This window comes from Lithobates pipiens, unplaced genomic scaffold (genome assembly GCF_037356315.1).
Source record: "Lithobates pipiens isolate NorthernLeopardFrog02 unplaced genomic scaffold, aLitPip1_a1.2 Scaffold_30, whole genome shotgun sequence".
Taxonomy (NCBI): Eukaryota; Metazoa; Chordata; class Amphibia; order Anura; family Ranidae; genus Lithobates; species Lithobates pipiens.
This window is the reverse complement of record NW_027507791.1, coordinates 151,742,160-151,762,832: the sequence shown is the minus strand read 5'-3', so window position 1 is coordinate 151,762,832 and position 20,673 is coordinate 151,742,160. Positions and strand designations below refer to the sequence as shown.

The 20,673-nt window shown below is 42.9% G+C and overlaps 1 protein-coding gene across 17 annotated transcripts in view; it reads right to left on the bottom strand.

The window, feature by feature from the left end:
* The window catches only part of FUT8 (fucosyltransferase 8), a 308,566-nt gene that overhangs the window by 60,605 nt on the left and 227,288 nt on the right, over positions 1–20,673 (bottom strand). For all 17 annotated transcript variants that reach the window (XM_077464962.1, XM_077464964.1, XM_077464961.1 and 14 more), the window contains 3 exons: positions 16,943–17,111; positions 13,955–14,069; positions 10,626–10,863 (listed from right to left, as the gene is read on the bottom strand). In XM_077464962.1, the coding sequence (XP_077321088.1) occupies positions 10,626–10,863; positions 13,955–14,069; positions 16,943–17,111 (522 nt within the window). The remainder of the gene's footprint in view (positions 1–10,625; positions 10,864–13,954; positions 14,070–16,942; positions 17,112–20,673) is intronic.

The following is a 20,673-nucleotide window of genomic DNA, read 5'->3' as shown; positions in this document are numbered from 1 at the left end:
CCGCAGTGTCCGGTGCATCTCCATTCACCGTTTCAGGTCAGATTTCAGCCTGGATTTTGGGCTGAATTTGGACCTGAAATGGATCAAAAGATGCACAGGGCTCGTGTGCAATTGGTACCGGAGTCGTTGCGGAGATGTGTGAACAGGCTCCATAGAGCCGGTCACAATCTTCTGACATACGATTTATAGGCATAAATCAGTTAAGTGAAGAGAAAAAAAAAATTATAATGTTTTGATGATGTTATACAGAACAAAATTCTCTTTGCCAATTATGTAGAGGTGGCTAAATATATGACTATGGAGCCTATGTCCTGTACTGCACAATTCGGAAATTACTTTTGGATGGACTGTCTCTTAAAAGTGTGTGCAAAGGCAATTTTATTTTATAAATTAGGGAAGGGAAAAACCCCTATCGTTCAAATCTGAACACCTCTGGCACCTCTGCGTTGTCTGAATGTATCTCATCACGCTGTGCCACCAGAGACACTGGACAGCTCGCTGCCTAATCTTTTATACACCTTTGCCCTATATCTTGTTTCTGATGAACCTTGAATTCTTTTCTCCTCCCATGAGCTTCCTGATTTAAGCCATGTAAAGACACGTATGGTTTTCCAGGTTATTTTGCTATTCTCCAGTGGATATCTTGCTCCTTGCATACGTGCTGCAGTTCCGATCTTTGCTACCACTTGTTATAGACTCTTAGCTTATTAATGGACTTTGGTTTCATCTGATCCCAACCAATTGCTACTTGTTACCAACTTTTGACTTGTTTACCAATTACGCTTCTGCTTGAACCATACCTTCTACATATGCAACCAGATCCCAGCTTGATCACCTCATGGTGGGGCGATCCTGAAGACTGCGACCTGGTACTAGCATGTATCAAAACCCATCTCCACCATCATGAGCTCTAGTGAATACTGGCTAGTGCTTAAAACCCATACCTTGGACGAGCTCTAATCATCCACTAGGGGAATCTGCTTGTATATTTCCAGCTGACCACTTATGAACTTCTGCTACAGCCACTGGCTTCCGAGCCTGATCCCAGACCGTGACCGATCAGGGTAATTTTTGCAATCTGATGTGCCATCATTTTCGGTCCAAAAATGCATCAGGAAAAACAGGATAGGATAGAAAATCCCCCAAAGTTGAAACTGCCATCTTAGATTGTTGTCACTAGAACATTTGTGCCCATTGGATGATTCACCCTTACCTTTTCATCTGGTGACAGAAAAAAAAAATTGCAGTAAATTTACCAGGGCAAGAATAGCAGAAGCGAGGTGCTGGAAATGCTTTAGTAATTTAGAAGCAAATCTTTAATTACCTCTAATGACTTGGGTTCTTGGGGGATCATGCTGTGTAGACTTGCATAGAACAGGCAAGTAGAACATGTTTATTTAGAAAAAAAAACGTCCTTTAAAATCACTTTAACCACTTAAGCCCCGAACCAATTTGCAGCCAAAGGACCAAGTCCCTTTTTGCGATTCGGCACTGCGTCGCTTTAACTGACAATTGTCGGTCGTGCGACGTGGCTCCCAAACAAAATTGGCGTACTTTTTTTTCTCACAAATAGAGCTTTCTTTTGGTCGTATTTGATCACCTCTGCGGTTTTAATTTTTTGCGCTATAAACAAAAATTGAGTGACAATTTTGAAAAAAAAATGCAATATTTTTTACTTTTTGCTATAATAAATATCCCCCAAAAATATATAAAAAAAAATTTCCTCAGTTTAGGCCGAAACATATTCTACATATTTTTGGTTAAAAAAAAAAAAAAAAAAAAAAAATCTCAATTAGCGATTATTGATTGGTTTGTGCAAAAGTTATTGCGTTTACAAAATAGGGGATAGTTTTATAGCATTTTTATAATATTTTTTTTTTTTTTACTAGCAATGGCGGCGATCAGCGATTTTTATTGTGACTGCGACATTATGGCAGACACATTGGACATTTTTGGGACCATTGTCATTTATACAGCAATCAGTGCTATTTAAATGCACTGATTCCTGTGTAAAATGACACTGGCAGTGAAGGAGTTAACCACTAGGGGGCAGTGTAGGTGTTATGTCTGTCATTTTTTTTTATTGTAGGGGGCGTGGCCTGGCATGTGACATCACTGATCGTCTTTCCCTATAAAAGGGAACAGACGATCTGTGACAGCCACAGTAGGAAGCACGGGGAGAGGTTTGTTTACACAGACCTCTCCTCGTTCTTCATCTCTGACCTGATCGCGGGACACCAGAGGCGATCGGGTCCGCTGGTCTCGCGGCCACGGTGCTCAGGACCAGGTCGGGAGCGAGCTGCCGGTGGAGTGCTCCCGACCCATGGCTGGGCACTTAAAAGCAATGTACAGGTACGTGCTTGTACTCAGCCGTACCATTCTGCCGGTGTACTTCGGCGTGAGGCGGTCCTTAAGTGGTTAAGGTATCGGAAACCCACTGGCTGTGGAAAGACCAGTTACTCAGTGCAAGATACTGAGATACAAGATCAGTTACCCAGTGCAAGAAGAGAAAGTAGCAGTGAAACGTCTATAATAGTAAGATACTGCACAGAGCCAAGTTGCAGATGATGGTATGGCTCTTGTATTAACATAATATTTGTAATCTATGGATTTCAGCTTTATACACTTAAATGTGAGTTGCCCTTTATTCATTCTACATTCTAATGTGTGATTAACCAAATCAGTCTGTGTCATTTTGCTTGTTTAGGGCAAACTATCCATTGACCCACTTCTCTGATGATCCAGAAGTCAACACCTATACAAGTTCAGTTTTGGAGCATATACATGTATTGAGTTGAGGATGCCCCTCTCCTCATCGGGTAAATGTGCTTGGTGGCCTGAAGATTGTCCCCACAGGCTTTAGCAACATATTCAAGTAGGTCAAATGTTTCTTTATACCTGGAAGCTCCGGCCACCTGTGGTGGCTAAGATGGAACAATGGAGCGTCAGTGGAGAAGGCAAGTATAGGTGTGTTGGGATGAAGACTGGGAAAAGACATTGCTACTTGTCTTGAATGGGAAAAGAGGCAGATTCCCGTTAACACTTCACTGCCATTTTCACATTTCAGCTATACATAGCTTCGCTAATCCTTTATAGCATATGATAACATATTCTGGTAGATTCAATAAAGTATTTAAAAACATTTCTGGGTGTGTGGATGTAGCTGGAGGCCTCGTGCCAAATTCATGCAATCTGTGAATTTCATTGTTAGTACCAATTCATGTAACAAAATCACGCCTCCATTGTTGCGTCAAGTTCATAAAAAATACCAACATATTGGTGACCAGAAAAGTGGAGGCAAATATGACTTTTTTCATGGTGAGAGCAATTTGCAATGTTGCACTTTAGTATTGCTTGCAATGAGTAACTAGAAATTTGGTTTGTCCATCAAACTTTCATTACAGCAGCTACAAAATTGCAGGAACAAAATGTCTGTTGGTACAACAGATGATTTATCTGTTCGAATGGGTATACATTCAGTGGTGGCATTTGGGCCCAGCCACCAGCATCCTTTGTTAGGCTACAGGCAGTCCCTGCTGCACAGTGTCATTATTACTGTATGCAGGTGGCTTCCAGCAACCCAGTTAGCCAATGATGTGCCCACAGAATGACCCCGGCACTGGAGTCCTTTTTTTGTTGCTCCCATCTTCTCCAAATTTAACTGCTGGATTCTGCATCTGCATATACAGTACTCCAAACAAGGATTTAAGGGTACATGCAAAAGGACCTACCAGTTTTAACTTCTTCAGAGACCCTCCTCTAAATTTACACCTACTCCTACAGGAAAAGCATCTATCATACCGATTTGCACTGCTATGCTCCTACAGTTTTGTTCTTTAGGCATTTTTCAGCAAACCAGGTGTCTATTCATTGCAAAGTACTGAAGTACAACATTGCATCTCTTGTGCTACCTCTACTGATGAGTGCAAATCTCCAGTTGTTTTATTGTATGCATTTTCATTTTGGCCCAAGAGCGTCCTAACAAATGCAAAAAAAAGAAAAAAGAAAAAAAACAATTAAGAGTATGGGTACAAAAATACCACTACAGGTATATACTTATCCACGCACTCCTATCAAGAATGGGGCTCAGTGGCCAAACAAGCATATGAAAAAAAGAGAACCATACCAAGATACATGGTTTAGTACAAGATAGCACATAATAGAGTCACATATGATACCATGTCCCTGTGGCTCTATTATGTGGTATCTTGTACTATAACCTAGAGCTGCACCATTGTTAAAAAATTGTGATCTTGATTCAACACCCCTCACGATCTCTATGCAGAATTTCCCAATTAACTAATGTAATAAGTGCAGCGTTCTCTGCGCACTCAACTGTCAAAAAAAAAAGAAAAAGGGGCATCCTGCCAAGTTTTTCACAGCAGTGTTGGCATTGGTAGATAGAGACATTGTACATTTTCTTTCTTAAATCAAAAGGGATTAACTTTGGTGTGTAAACGAGGGAAGTTTACCCACTTAAAGACTAAGGCCCCTTTCACACGAGCAGATAACTTCATCTATTCGCAGCTAAAAGCTGAATTCTATATTGCACCTAAACTCACACAATGCTTTCCTATGGCTTCATTCACACACTGCTTTTACCAACGGTTTCATTATATGGGGTTTTGTGCAGTTAAAAAAAAAAAATTTGATTGTGTCCTTGACTGTTTTAGCACAGCTATCTAACCATAACATAACGGCAGTGTACTATTTCACCTGCAGATAGCAGCAGCATTGAGCAAAGAAAAACAGGAAGTATATCAGAAATGGCAAGAATGTTCCACTGCAGCTAAACGCACATAAATGCTGCTAATTGCAATGTAAAACTGCAAGTGATCGCTGTGCCTGGAGTCTTGGCATTTCAAAATAACAAAACATGCTTTTAACAGCGGCAGAACCCCTGCCCATGTGAAAAAGAGGCCTAAAACTTTTTCTGACATTTGTTTATTAAAAAGGTAAAATCTGTATTTTTTGCTAGAAAATTACTTGGAACCCCCAAACATTGTATATAATTTCTATACAGTATATTTTTATGTATAGATTTTTATTCCCATCTTCTAATATCTCTCCGCTTTTATATTCTGTCAAAATCCTTTTAGCCCTTGTACACACGGTCGGAGATTTCGACAACCAAATCCATCGGATTTTGTCCGTCGGATCTTGTCCGAAACTGTTGCATACACACGGTCGGACAAAGTTGACGAAAAATCCGATCGTAATTTCGTTACGATGGGACTACATTCAGGCTAGTAGCCAATAGCTTTGATGTAGGAATTTGATCTGAGCATGCGTGGCACTTGGTCCGATCAAAATTCTCTACACATGATCGGAGTATGTCCGATCGGACCAGTTTGTCGGAAAATATTTCCAACAAGTTGGACAATTGGGTCCGACGGAATCAGTCCGATGCAGACCACACACAGTCGGATTATCCGACAACACGCTCCGATAGGACACATTCCGATGGATTCTCCGACCGTGTGTACAAGGGCTTAGACATTTCTGCGATAGATTCATATACATCTTACTGGATCTATCACAAGTTGCGCCATTCGTCACCTATATTGTGCTTTTTTGTTTTTGTCTTCCAAAATTCTGTATTCTGTATATTTTAAAGGCATAAAATATTGAAAAATATGTGATTTTTCAAAATGACAAGTGATAATTTTGAAGCAGCGGTATAAAAATGACGAATGACGGCTACAGCGCGGACCTCCTTTACCGGGACTACGTCTATTGACGTCGTCCCGTGCACGAGCGGCCTGCGCGCCCCCTGAGGGGCGCGCGCGGCGCGCTCTGTGATCGGCGAGTCTATGAGACTCGCCTGATCACCGATCCGAGCAAGGGGTCGATAACGACCCCTTATCACGTGATCAGCTGTCAGCCAATGACAGCTGATCATGTGATACAACGGAGCGTGAAAAAAAGAGCCTATCACTGGCGGCCGTAATCGGGACATCAGTCCCGATCACGGCCAGCCCTGCCAGTGCCCACCTGCCCCCTGCCAGTGCCCACCTGCCCCCTGCCAGTGCCACCTCAATAAAATATAAGTGCCCCCCGTCAGTGCCATCCAGCAGTGCCCACAGTGCCACCCAGCAGTGCCCACAATCTGCCTCAACATAGGTGCTGCACCCCAGTGCCACATATCCGTGCCCATCAGTGTCATCTACCAGTGCCCATCAGTGCCACCCATCAGTGCCACCTATCAGTGCAACCTATCAGAGCCCATCAGTCCCATCTATCAGTGGTACCCATCAGTGCCCCTTAGTGCCACCCATACGTGCCACTCTGTGCCCATCTTTGCCCATCAGTGCCGCCTTAACTATGCCTATCAGTGTCCACCAGTGCAGCCTATCAGTGCCCACCAGTGCAGCCTATCAGTGCCGCCTCATCAGTGCACTTCAATGAAGGAGAAAAATGACCAGTTTGCAAATTTTTATAACAAACTATTAAACATGATTTTTTTATTTTTTTTTGCATTTTTTTTTTGTTTGTTTAGCAAAAAATAAAACTCCCAGCTGTAATTAAATACCACCAAAAAAAAGCTCTATTTGTGGGAAAAAAATGATAAAAATTTCATTTGGGTACAGTGTTGTATGCCCGCGCAATTGTCATTCAAAGTGCATCAGCGCTGAAAATTGGTCTGGGCATGAGGGGGGTTTAAGTGCCCAGTAAGCAAGTGGTTAAACAAAACTGTTTCGAACAAACTTTTTAAATTAAAAAACATGCTTATGCTCTCAAAAAAATTTTTTTGCATTTAGTATGTTACATAGTAAGGTTGAATGAAGATACTAGTCCATCCAGTTCAACCTGAGTGTGGGTTCACGTCTACAATTGTCCCCATCCCTGTACATTGTGTCTCATTAAGATGCTCATCTATTATAGTAATATTTAAGGTACCCATATAGCGCTCTCAATTTACACAGCACTCCATACACATACATTGCACACTCGCATTGGTCTTTACCGTCAAGGAGCCCACAATCCAAGGTCCCCAACCCACATTCATACACTAGGGCCAATTTTGTACAGAAGCAAATTAACCTACCAGCATGTCTTTGGAGTGTGGGTGGAAACCAGAGTACCCGGCGGAAACCCACGCAGGCACAGGGAGAACATGCAAACTCCAGTCAGGAAGTGTTGTGGTTGCGATTTGAACCAGCGACCCTTTTTAACCACTTCAGATCCGCACTATTGCCAAATGACGGCATTAGCGCGGACCTACATTTCCGGGAATACGTCTATTGACGTCGTCCCGGTTACGAGCGGCCTGCGCGCCCCCTGAGGGGCGCGCGCGGCGCGCTCTGTGATCAGCGAGTCCGTGAGACTCGCCTGATCACCGATCCGTGTAAGGGGTCGATCCCGACCCCTTATCACGTGATCAGCTGTCAGCCAATGACAGCTGATCATGTGATAAAACGGAGCCGGTAATCGGCTAGTATTCCTCCTCGCGCTGACAGCGCGAGGAGAAAAAAAAAAAGCCGATCGCCGGCGGCCGTGTTCGGGACATCAGTCCCGATCACGGCCAGCAATTCAAGCGGACACCTGCCCCCTGCCAGTGCCCACCTGCCACCCGCAGTGCCATCCTGAAATAAAGTAAGTGCCCCCTGTCAGTGCCACCCAGCAGTGCCCATAGTGCCCACAGTGCCACCCAGCAGTGCCCACAGTGCCACCCAGCAGTGCCCACAGTGCCACCCAGCAGTGCCCACAGTGCCACCCACAGTGCCACCCAGCAGTGCCACCCACAGTGCCACCCAAAATCTGCCTCAAAGGTGCTGCACCCCAGTGCCGCCCATCAGTGCCCAGCAGTGCCGCCCATCAGTGCCCAGCAGTGCCGCCCATCAGTGCCCAGCAGTGCCACCTATCAGAGCCACCTATCAGTGCCACCTATCAGTGCCCATCAGTCCCATCTATCTGTGGTACCTATCAGTGCCCATCCGTGCCACCCATCCGTGCCACTTATCCGTGCCACCCATCCGTGCCATCTTATCTGTGCCCATCTTTGCCCATCAGTGCCGCCTTATCTGTGCCTATTAGTGCCGCCTTAACTATGCCTATCAGTGCAGCCTATCAGTGCCCACCAATGCAGCCCATCAGTGCCCACCAATGCAGCCCATCAGTGCCCACCAATGCAGCCCATCAGTGCCCACCAATGCAGCCCATCAGTGCCCACCAATGCAGCCCATCAGTGCCCACCAATGCAGCCCATCAGTGCCCACCAATGCAGCCTATCAGTGCCGCCTAATTAGCGCACTTCAATGAAGGAGAAAAATGACCCGTTTGCAAAATTTTATAACAAACTATTAAAACATGATTTTTTTTTTTTTTTTTGCATCTTTTTTTGTTTGTTTAGCAAAAAATAAAACTCTGAGCTGTAACTAAATACCACCAAAAGAAAGCTCTATTTGTGGGAAAAAAATGATAAAAATTTCATTTGGGTACAGTGTTGTATGACCGCGTAATTGTCACTCAAAGTGCATCAGCGCTGAAAGCTGAAAATTGGTCTGGGACTGAGGGGGGTTTAAGTGCCCAGTAAGCAAGTGGTTAATGCTAGGTGAGAGTGCTACCCACTACACCACTGTGCCACCCATTAAAAAGTAAGGGCATGTTATAAAGTAAAAAAATAAAAATAAAAAATACACAAAAAGAGCAGGTATCAGCGATAAAGAGTTAATCGGACATTAAACAGGAAAAAAACTAATTTAATAAAATAAAAAATGCTAACAAGTCTTCAGCAAAAAAAATATATGATATGTTGTAGTAAGCTGCAGCTAATGCGCAGCATCAAAGTTGTGTATATATTTCAAGAACCTCCGACAGGCAAACTGTTCCTGTTCATCAGTGCTGCAGGAGCTGTTGCAAGCAGCTATTATGTACGCCACAGAAAATAACCTCTTGGCTGTCCAATCAACAGGTCCAGACAGCTACACACAAGGATCTGTACCTAGCAGGGAGACCGTATATAGCAAGAACCATATATAGCAAGAACACCTAGAGAAAAGAGTATTTACTTTTTGTGCAGGGTATTTCTTCTTTACATGCTTCTCAAATCTCCTAAGCACATGGTTTCAGACAGGGAGATGGGACAAAGTTACAGGAAACAGTTAATTAGTCAAAGTCACTGCAGTACAAATTTAGGGAAGTGCTATAGGGATAAACTGGGATATTAGTGAGACGTCAGTCATGCACATGTCAGTCATGCTTTGTGGGCATATTTGACCTTTCAATCCTGTCTAGTTATAAATCCATCTCGTCTTGTTCACGTTGTTACCAGTCTGTCAACTGCTTATTCTGTGCTACAACATGCCCTGTCCAATTCTTTTAATTCTGACGAAAGGCTGCACTCCCCAATCTTGTCCTGTTTACAGAGTATGCTCTTGCTTGAGTGCATTATCTTCTCACCGCCTATACCAAGAACAGTTGTTTCAACAGCCAAGCGGCCAAGGATATATTTATCCACTGTATCTGGAATTTTGTTCACCCAATCTTTGGTCAGGGGTTATGCAGTATATCTGTTCAGCTTGCTTTTCCATGTATTATGCCACATACTCTGTATTCTGGATAGTTGATTTAATACTCAGAATGCATTTAAATCACCTAATGCATGTTCTGGTGTGAACTGGCCCACAAAACACGAGAGGAATGTTTGTTTTTCTCATGTAACTGGATTTCTTTTGTATTTGCATCATTCTTTATGTTCTTATTATAAAAGGATACACCAGTTAATTTCATGGTCAAAGGCTAAGTGGTTAAGCTAAGGGGTTATGGTTAAGGTTAAAATTTAGGGCCAAGCTCTCTCTAACGCTATAATGAGGAAATGTTCTGCATAGTGTTGAGATTTGAGAAGCACTGAAGCCCTGCTTAAAACTCGCCAGGAATCAGATCACAGACACAGAAGTTACTCTTCTAACATAATAGGAGGACCAGACATGAGCCGCCCCCGACAACAAATTCATAAAATAAGTCATTCGGTCTGGGTCAAAAAGGGAAATTTCTTTGCTTCCCTTATACAAACAATGGATGCATACGTTGTAATGCCTGAAGGCCCTGCCGAGTTGCAGGCAAATTGTATTCTCTGTATTAACAGTTACAGAAGCTTGAAGTCTAACCAAATATACACAGTATGCCCCAAAGTATCTGAATTATCTGTTCTTGTTTAGCTTCTTGATACTCAACTCCATGAGATAGATGTTGAAGGTGGTCATACAAAAAGGTAGATCCAGTCTTCACCTGGAACCTGCGCAAGAATGCGTTTCACTGAGTGGTGTCCCCCAATTGAGGCCCTCAGATTTGTCCTACAAGATTTAACGTGCAGGTAATTTACTAAAGGGTTTAAAGTACAAAGCAAGAGAGTAATCCATAAAGAAGCCATTGTCATGGCAGATGGCAACCAGGAAAAATCATAGCACAGTCCTTACTGAAGTACTTTATGCATTTTTAAAAAAGTCAAGGATCCCTGGGAACCAACTAAAAATCAAACTACACTAAAGTCAGCAGTAAGGAAAACTATTTTTTAAAGCAGAAAAAAATGGTTACACTTACACTATGTTAGAAATACATTAGCCGTGTGCCAAGTGCAAATCAGAACAACCTCAATAAAATACAAATGCAGAAAATGTACTCACCCGACCAATGCCCTGTAGACGTGCCAGATCTATCTGTACATGTGTTGCTAACTGGCTTAAAGACAGTTTCCCATCCACCCGTTGCATATCTCCAGCTCTGTGACTCCAGGATTAGAGTTCTCTGGGTGCCAAAGGCAATCATGAAACAGTAGACAACATGGTGTAATTGACAACCATATCCACAGCCCTTGTTGATGTTACATACTAGTTTCTTGGCTTTACTGCAATCTTTAGGGTTCTGTAGTTAAATTAGAGAAAATCATTTTCAGATGCACTCTGAAAAAAGCATTAATGAACAAAAAAAAAAAAATACCAAGACAAATGCATTTACAGTGTATACAAATCCAACTGATTTACAAACCACACAGTGACAGCAATAACAATTAGCCCATATTCATTACAAAAAATAAAAATTTATCAGATATCTTATGTTTGTTTTTCCTGCAGTCGCGTGGCTTCTGCACACTCAGATGGCTTCGAGCAAAGCTTGCAGAAGATGTTTCGCGGCTTCCACCGGCATTCTACATGTTTATATTAAGATGCTCTGCTGGTTTATCAAACTGTGGAGGCCAGACGGAGGCATGGCAGCTGAACCGATTGCAGGACTACAGGCACGTGTCGCACGGACAGCATGTCCTGTAGCAAGTCAGGAGAAGGGACATAAACTGACCATGCTAGGACGGATTTGCATCTCTGGCTAGCATAGTCAGTTTGAAACAGCAACCAAGAGGAAAGGGCAGAATAACCCGGTTTTTAGCAAACACTAAAAACAAAACATTACTGACTGCATATAATAGAAACTATGTACCAAACAAAAACACAAATTAAACTAAATGTTTCGGGGTACTGCAGAAAAGGAGTACTTATCCTCATTTCTTGTTTGGGTGGCACATATAATTTCAGCTCACTTTCCATCTATGAAAAACTGGCATTTTGATAGGAAACAAAAGCGGTAACTCTAGAAAAACCTAAATTTCCTCCAACTTATTTAGGATCCCAGGCTATCCCCCTGGAACTCAACCCCTGCTTTAGCATAACAATAGGTCCAACTGGAACTATATTAAATTCTGTGAGAACCTCCACTCCAACCCTGCTATCCTTCAACACTATGTGGACTTGTCTGGTCTTTTCATTCCTTTCAGAGATGCAATTCCCATATGCCCAGCTATCGCCGGCTGACACAGGACAGCTATAACTCCACATAGGAGAGGACTAACTAGCCTGAACTACAACAATCTTGGAACATTGTCCAAAGGGCATCTACTGGAAACTGATACTACTAGTCACAGAACTGGCCAACATTAGACATCACATCTCACTTGACCATTGGTTACGACACCTTTATCCTTTATTGGGGCTTAGACCCGAATGTTAGGGTGGTCTTCCCTTTTTGGCACAGTTTATGCCAAAGGTATATTATAGTTAAGGTTTATATTTTTTTCCTTTTTTTGTGACTTCGGTATTAGGGTGTAGGGGGTGTTTGAGAGTTGAAGGCCTGTTCCAAAGCCTAGTTCCACAACCAAGATGCTCGCTGGGTGTCATCTATTGGGATTTTAAACAACATCATATATCTAGTTGTCATGATGCGTACCCACTACAGTCAAGAGACTCTGGTTCTCAAGTTTGTATCCTAACAATGGATAGAATGGCAAATCAAGTTAAGTTATCTAGATTTGCGGTTTTTATTTTCACAATGACTGTTGTATTGGGGGGTCTGGAGTGGCAAGGCACTGGGATTGGTTTGAGACAGGCTGCACCACAGTTTGGTACCATTCCAGGCTGCCACAAAATTTTTAGTGCAGATTTGGATCTGTATATCCCCGACAGGGAAGACTGCTCAGACTCAAACATGTGTATGTTTTTATGATGAAATTAACCGCTTGTTATACAGAGAGCACCGATTTTCCTTTTTAATCCCTATGTTCACCAGATCGTTCTGAAGGAGTGTATACCAGCTGACATCCATACTATTAGCTTGTGGCAGTATGGATAATATAGGAGCTCCATGTTCAGCTGACCCGTTTGTATCCCAGAGAGGGAACCTGCTATTTCTGACTGGTGAAACATGGGTCAGATTTTGAGGTGAGCGGCTAGGATATTGAGGTTGCGGAGACCACTTGCACTTTTGAAATCTTTGCACTATTGTTTTGTTGGCTGAAAGCCACTTGCATTCAGAAGATTTTGGAGGACTGTTTTTCGACTTTTTTCACATGATTTTTGATCCATTGATTGATTTTTTCTGGTGTTACTTTAACTGTGATCATTTTGTAGTGTTTATTATTCGTTAATAAGGTACACATATATGTGACTGTGCACTTATCTTGCTGTTCTGCAAGTTAATTATATATTCCTATGAGACTCTATGTTTAGTTACGTTGATATTTAGGTAGCGCTACACTGTTTTGTTATTGGTATTATTTATGTCAAGTGAACGCATTTTCTGTGTATGCAGAAGCCAGGTGGGGGGGTATTTTGGTGTGTAATTTGTGTGGTATTTTTTAATATCACTCACTGATATTTATTATGGAAGAGGTGATTTTAGTCACCATTTCTTTTACATATTTGCCCTGAGATTTTTGTTTTTTTAATGTTTGCTTTTAGTTATATTTTAGGATCCTGGTATCTGGTAACTGCTATATGTGTGATACGGTTTGGCATCAATGATTGAATTGCAAAGAAATTGTAGTGTAATTACAAGCCTGATTTAAAGGTTCGTGGGTTAACCTCCGGTTAGTGCCTTGGAAGGAAATGGAAAAAGTGAACAAGAAAATCAACACCCTGCAGAGTAGACTTTGGAGAGAAAGTCACAAAGCAAAAAAGAAGGTGAAAGCAGGGGAATAAGCCACAGTATAAGGGAGTAAAAAAAACACTGAAAATAGCGAGGCAAATACATATCTAGAAAAAAAAAGAAGAAAAAAAAAACGAGAGGAAGGTATTCAAAGTGGAAAAGACACAGACTGTAAGAAAAGTGGGAAGAGGACTGGCCAACAGGAGCATGACCAACTTTAAAATTGAAGCCAAAAATGGGCAAACAGAGATTGTGAAGGAAAGCAGAGTTAGAAATGGAGCATTGCATAAGCATAATTATGGTTTGAAGAAATCACGTAATTCAAGTTACATGATGAAAACTTTCATGTATTCTGAAAAAAGTATTGAAACCGGTCTGGAATTATATGAAACATGCACAGAAAAGTACGGTTAGATTTAAATCCACTTAACCTATAAAACGCAAAGTTATTTAATGTTTATAGTTTTAGATATGAGAAAATACACCCAGCTTTATATCAAAAATCAAAAGGAATATATTTAACTAGAAGTTGGATCATTACCTGGATATAGGAAATCCTCCTTTGCACAAACTCTGTTAAATCTTTGGCCTCTCTTTCTCGCCATTCTCCTGCGCCATCTGTTTGACTGAGGTAGTAGAGATCTGTCATAACGGATCTGCCAAAGAGGAAAATTATAGACTAAGACTAGACTGTATCGTTTGTTGATACTGTAAGATGCAAAGTATTAACAATTTGTTTTTATTGTGTCAAACCTATGCAACATATCTACCTGAAATTACAACTTTGAAGAAGGAGCCTATTGCCCAGTACATATCACATACAATGATCAAGGCAAAGGAGTTAAAGGTTGCTTTCACACTGCCACAGTGTAGATGCAGCACAGCGTACCCGTGGGCAGGGGCGGATTTACATCTCAGGAGAAAGTGTGTATTTACACAGTGCCACAATTACATAGTTAGGCAGGTTGAAAAAAAGACAAGTCCATCCAGTTCAACCACAAAAATAAATAAATAATAATAATAATATATAATATCATACCAGCCCATATATCCAATTCTATACCCACAGCTGATCCAGAGGAAGGCAAAAAACCCCAGCAGAGCATGATCCAATTTGCTAAAGCAGGGGAAAAAATTCCTTCCTGAGCCCCCAAGAGGCAATCGGATTTTCCCCGGATCAACTTTCCATATAAATGTTAGTACCCAGTTATATTATGTACACTTAGGAAATAATCCAGGCCTTTCTTAAAGCAATCCACTGAGCTGGCCATAACCACCTCTGCAGGGAGTCTATTCCACATTTTCACAGCTCTTACTGTGAAGAAATCTTTCCGTATTTTGAGATGAAAAGACGTAAAGAGTGCCCCCTTGACCTCTTTGTTGACTGTAAAGTGAATAACCCGACACCAAGTTCACAATGTATCAGTCCAATAGTGTGATCGATCACCATCCTTGGATAGCTCCACCTGACACTGCTACCATATTAGGATATGCATGTCCGGCAATCACCACGTATTAAAATAATGATCGTGCCATTGTAACCGTCTCTAACCGATCGTTCAATGTATGGACACACAGCTCAACAAAGAAAGCAAATAAACATCTCTACATGTCTTGCTAACCATATTCCATGTTTTAATTATCCTATCACTATATTGGATTGTTATTTATATCATACACATTATATTATTATACTACTACCTCCAATATATAGTAAAATTAGTTTGAAAATTTCAAAACATATTCCAACTTATGCTCAGATTACATGCTTTAAAAGGCGACTACCGTCACAAAAACATTTCATAAAAAAAGACAATACTGCATGTATAATAAAGAAATAGAATATATAATAATAATAATAATAAATATTATAATAAATAAGAAATTCACTATAAAACATCCCTAAAATGACATATTCAATAATCACTGATAAAACAATTTAAATCCAATTCTACGTTTATTCGGGGTACATTTTTTCTACTCCCCAAAATTTGAGTCCTGAAGGGTCCCTTATTGTACTTACAAAGAAAGTGCATTGATACACTGTGGTCTTTAAAACCAATCTTAATGTTATTAATGTGCTCCTTTACCCTCTTACCTAAAGTGCGTTTCGTGCGACCGACATACATCAGACCACACGGCATTGGAGCGCATATACAACATAAGTCGATTTACATGAGATAAAATCTTTTATCTTAAACACTTTGCCATTAGATGTAGATTGAAACTCTGTTAATCTTCTTAATTGTGTAATGTACTTGTCGACATAATAAACATCTGCGACATGAGTAAAATCCAGGCCTATCCCAGAACATAGGTTTTATGGGTGGGTCCAAGATTTTTTTGACCACTTTATCACCAAAAAAGACTGTCCCTTCCTATAAATGAATACTGGATTCTCCGGAATGGCCTCCATCGGTATTTTATCCATGCCCAATACCGGCCAATATTTCCTAACAATCATTTCAACTTCTTTGTACTTGGCATGATAACCACTAATGAAGCCAAAATTCATGCTTAGTATAATTTTGCTTTCCCCTATCTATTAGGCATTAGGGATTGGCAAATGGTTCAGCCCGAGCACAAGTTCAGGCCGAACTTTGGTTATTCGGATGTTCTGCAGAATACCAAACAATATGCGGTGTTCGGGGCAAATTCGAAAGCCGCCGGAACCCCGTTAAAGTCTGGGACATTAACACGAAAAATCAAAAGTTTTCATTTTAAAGGCTTATATACAAGTTATTGTCATAAAAAGTGTTTGGGGACCCGGGTCCTACCCCAGGAACGTATCAATGCAAAAAAAAAAAAAAAAAGTTAAAAAAAAAGTGTTTTCGGGAGCAGTGATTTTAATAATGCTTAAAGTGAAACAATAAAAGTGAAATACTCCTTTAAATTTGGGACCTGGGGGTGTCTATAGCAAGTCTATAAAGTGGCACATTTTCCCCCGTGTTTAGAACAGTCCCTGCACTCAGGTTCCTGGATCAGTGGAACACAGAGCCCGGGAGGTGCAAAGTCATGAGGGGATGGAATGAAGTAGGGGGTACATGGGAGATGTTGGATGTGGGGGAAGGAAGGGGGGTGAGGATGAGAGAGGTGAGGTATAGGTGCAAGTAGCTATTAGATCCTTCTTTATGAAGATTCATTGGATCATATACACTAATGCCCTGTACACACAATAGGATTTTCCAATGGAAAATGTGTGATAGAACCTTTTTGACAGAATAAAAAAAAAAAAAAAAAAAAAAAAAAAAAAAACTGGCAGCTAGCGTTAAGGTAATTAGAAATGTCTGGCAGATAAATTTTAGAAACCTCCAATCCTGGGTCTGTAACCTTTTAGTATACAATATAAAATGACATTACACATAAATTACACAACTCAATTTCATATCAACATAACTGATAAATGCTTACATCGTTATATTGTAACAACAGTTCAGGGATTATAAAGTATAGTCACACACATCCTGAAATACTTCTCTTTTTTAATAGTAAAAATAAGCCAAAAAAAGTGATCAAACAAAAATCTTACCTTTGCTGATCACCCATATCTACCAATAATTCATCCACGTGTCTTTGGAGTTCATTTCTGCCCATATTTTTCAGCTTTTTTAGTTCACTTTGAACAAAATACCAAAATTCCTTTGCCCCATTTTCAATGGCCCGTCTCAAGATTTCATGGTCTTTTCCAATGCCAGCAACTAAAAAGGGGGAAAAAAAAGATCAAGTAAAAACATTTGTCAACTGAGGAGGGAATCACAAATTAGCACCTAATGTTCAAGTTTAAACTATGCATGAACCCTCAACTTGTAAAACATTCTGTTTTGCAAAAAAAAATAAAAAAAAATACTTAACTCCACATATGCACAACCCACATATCAAATAAATAAAAAGCGCCTTTTAAAGTGCTATAGTGCTGAGGGGTGATAGAGTCACCTGTGGTCTGGTTCTGCAGCCCTGGTTTACATGGCGTTCCCCCTGTCCTATGCCAGCTCCGCAACACTTCCTGGTACCCCTCGTCAGTAGATCAAGCTCCCCCTACTGATTTAGTCTCAGTCTTGTGACTTCCTGTGGGAATACTCTCAGAAAATACACAGCCTCTTCATCTTGACCTTAGGGTTATATAGCCACCTTTAAGAGGACTAGGCAGAACATGTAAAAACAGCAAAAGGGGTGGGAATAGCAAGGAAATAACAACCAGAGCTCCTCAACAGAGGAGTTGCAACCTTAAACAACCGCCTGCAAAACCTTGCAGCCGAAGCAAGCACCCGAAGATGCGCTCACATCAACCTTGTAAAATTTTGTGAAAGTGTGAACGGACGACCAAGTCGTCGCCTTACACACCTGGGAAACGGGCGCTTGATGTCGGCAAGCCCAGGAGGCACCAATTGTCCTGGTCGAATGCGCCGTGACAAGAAAGGGGGGCGCTCCCTTTTGGCATAAGTCTGAACCACGATATGTCTGATCCACCGAGAAATGGTGGTCAACGAGACTGCCAGGTCCTTCTTCGGACCAGCCACCGATACAAACAACGAGTCCGACCTCCGAAAAGAAGCCATAGCAAACAGATACACCCGAAGAGCCCAGACCACATCCAAGGAATACAAAGAAACCTCTTTGGGGTGTGTCGGCCGAGGACATAAGGATGGAAGCACAATGTCCTCATTTAGATAAAAGGCCGAAACCACCTTTGGAAGAAAAGAAACCTGCGGGCGCAGCACCGCTTTATCCTTGTGGTGGACCAAGCAGGGAGACTTGCATGACAAGGTCGCCAACTCAGAAACCCTCCTGGCAGATGTAATCGCCACTAGAAAGACTACTTTCTAATTGAGTGTCAATAAGGGGATCTCCCTAATGTTTTCAAATGCCAGTTTCTGAAGCACCGAGAGCACCAGATTCAAATCCCGCAGTGGTCGAACCAGAGGGGCCACATGTCTAACCCCCTGAACAAACACACTCAATGAATATGTCGCCAAAGGCCGCGAAAAAAAAAAAAGACAGCCAAAGCCGATACCTGCCCCCTTAATGGTGCTTAAGGCAAGTTTCTGATCCACTCCTCCCTGCAAAAAAACAGCAGGCTCCTGGAGACTGACTATGTATGTGGATGCCACCCCATCTCCTCACATGAAGATGTAGGCCTTCCACGTACAATGATAAATCTTTCGAGAAGAGGACTTCCACGCCCTCAGCATAGTGGAGATTACCAATGCCGACAGTCCTCAGTCCCTTAGTACCTGACTTTCAAAAGCCATACCGTTAAAGCCAGCGACTGTAAAACAGGATGAAGTATGGGACCTTGTGACAGAAGGTCCCCTCGCATCGGCAGCCACCAAGGAACATCTGCCACCATTCTTTTTATGTCGGCGTACCGAGGAAACCAAGGCCAATCTGGGGAAATCAGAATCACCGGAATCCCCTCGGCCTCCACTCTGCAAAGCAGACGTGGTAGTAGAAGTTTGAGTGGAGGGGGGGGGGGGCAAAGGCATAAATCAGCCAATAATGCCCCCATGGAGCCATCAACGCATCCGCTCAGGGATCTTCTGACCTGGCGACAAACCTCTGTACCTTCCGATTGAGTCGAGAAGCCAGGAGATCCACATCTGGTGTGCCCCACCTTAGGCAAAGGAGCCGAATTACATTCGGATGCAGCGACCATTCCCCTTTGTCCAGCATCTGATGGCTTAGGTAGTCCGCTTGCCAGTTTTCTATGCCCGGAATGTACACGGCTGATAGAGCCGGCACGCGCCACTCCGCACACCACAGGATGTGAGCGACCTCCAGTGCGGCAGCCGAGCTCCTTGCTCCTCCTTGATGGTTGACATACACCAATCGCCGTGTCGTTGTCCGACTGGATGCCCTGTAGCCTCTGTGACCATATGGAGAGGCACCGCCTGATTGTCCGAATTTCCAGCACATTGATCGGCAGGCGGGATTCTTCCTACGTCCAGCACCCCTGGGCTGACTGTATGCCCCAAACTCCCCCTCAACCAGTCAGGCTAGCGTCCGTTGTGATCACCGTCAAATGAAGAGGAATGGACGACTTCCTGGACCGAAGGGCCGCAGACCTCAGCCACCAGAGCAGGGAATCCCTGACTAGCTGGCTCACCCAAAATTGACAATCCAGAAATAACAGAGATATGTCCCATTTGTACAAGATCTCCTTTTGCAAGACTCGAGTGTGGAATTGAGCATACAGTACCGCCTCGAAAGTGGCTACAATGAGACCCAGCACTTGCATGCAGAAACGTAGCGATGACCACCTGTGGAACACCAACTTCACCGCAGCTTGAAGATTCTGCAGATTGTCCGAAGGGAGAAAGACTCTCGCCTCCGAGGAGTCAAGAAGCAAGCCCAGGTACTCCAGGCGTTGAGTCGGCCCTAACACTGACTTCTGGAGGTTCAGTACCCAACCAAACTCCCAAAGGAGTTTGCATGGCGATTGCCACATTCTGCCTTAATTCTGAGGCGGAAGCTGCTCTCAAGTCATCCAGGTAACCCACGATTGGGATCCCTCGCTGCCTTAGGAAATCCAGAACTGGGGCTAACACCTTGCTAAAGACCCTTGGTGCTGACACCAGGCCAAAAGGGAGAGATGCAAATCGGTAGTGCTCGTCCCGTAATGTAAATCGCAGAAACCTCTGATGCCTGACGCATATGGGGACACGCCAGTATGCGTCCTTGATGTCCAGGGACGCCAGGAAATCCCCCTGATGGAGTGCAGCGACAACGGAGTGAACGGATTCAATCCTGAACTTCCGGTGGCCATTGCCGGGAAAATGGCCACCGGACTTCCAGAAAATGTCCGAAAGGGAAAAAACTGTCTGTGGCTACAGAAAAATGGGTGCAGTCTACGTGGCGGCCACCCCACATGGTGTACACACTAAAGCACCCCACCAAGAAACAGAGAAAAGGACGAGCAGACCACCAACACCCATCTAAGCCCCCTGTCAAGACTCGGAGCCCCCCCCCCCCTGAAGGACCCCCAGTCAGGTACGTACACCACACTCCCATATGCCCAGTCCCACAAGGGCCATAGCATGGGGAGGAGGGAAAGAACAGAGAGAGAAGAATGGGAGAGTGAGAGACCCCCTAGTCGACCTCTCAGGGAATGCCCATCCTGCCGATACAGGTGGAACTATATTTACCCCTCCTGCAGGGACTGGACGCATTCCACGGACAGACCCATCACCCAAGGCAGTACGGGGTGGCTGTCAGCCACGGCACACTGACACCAACAGCAGTAGCCCGGTCATATGTGTGCCC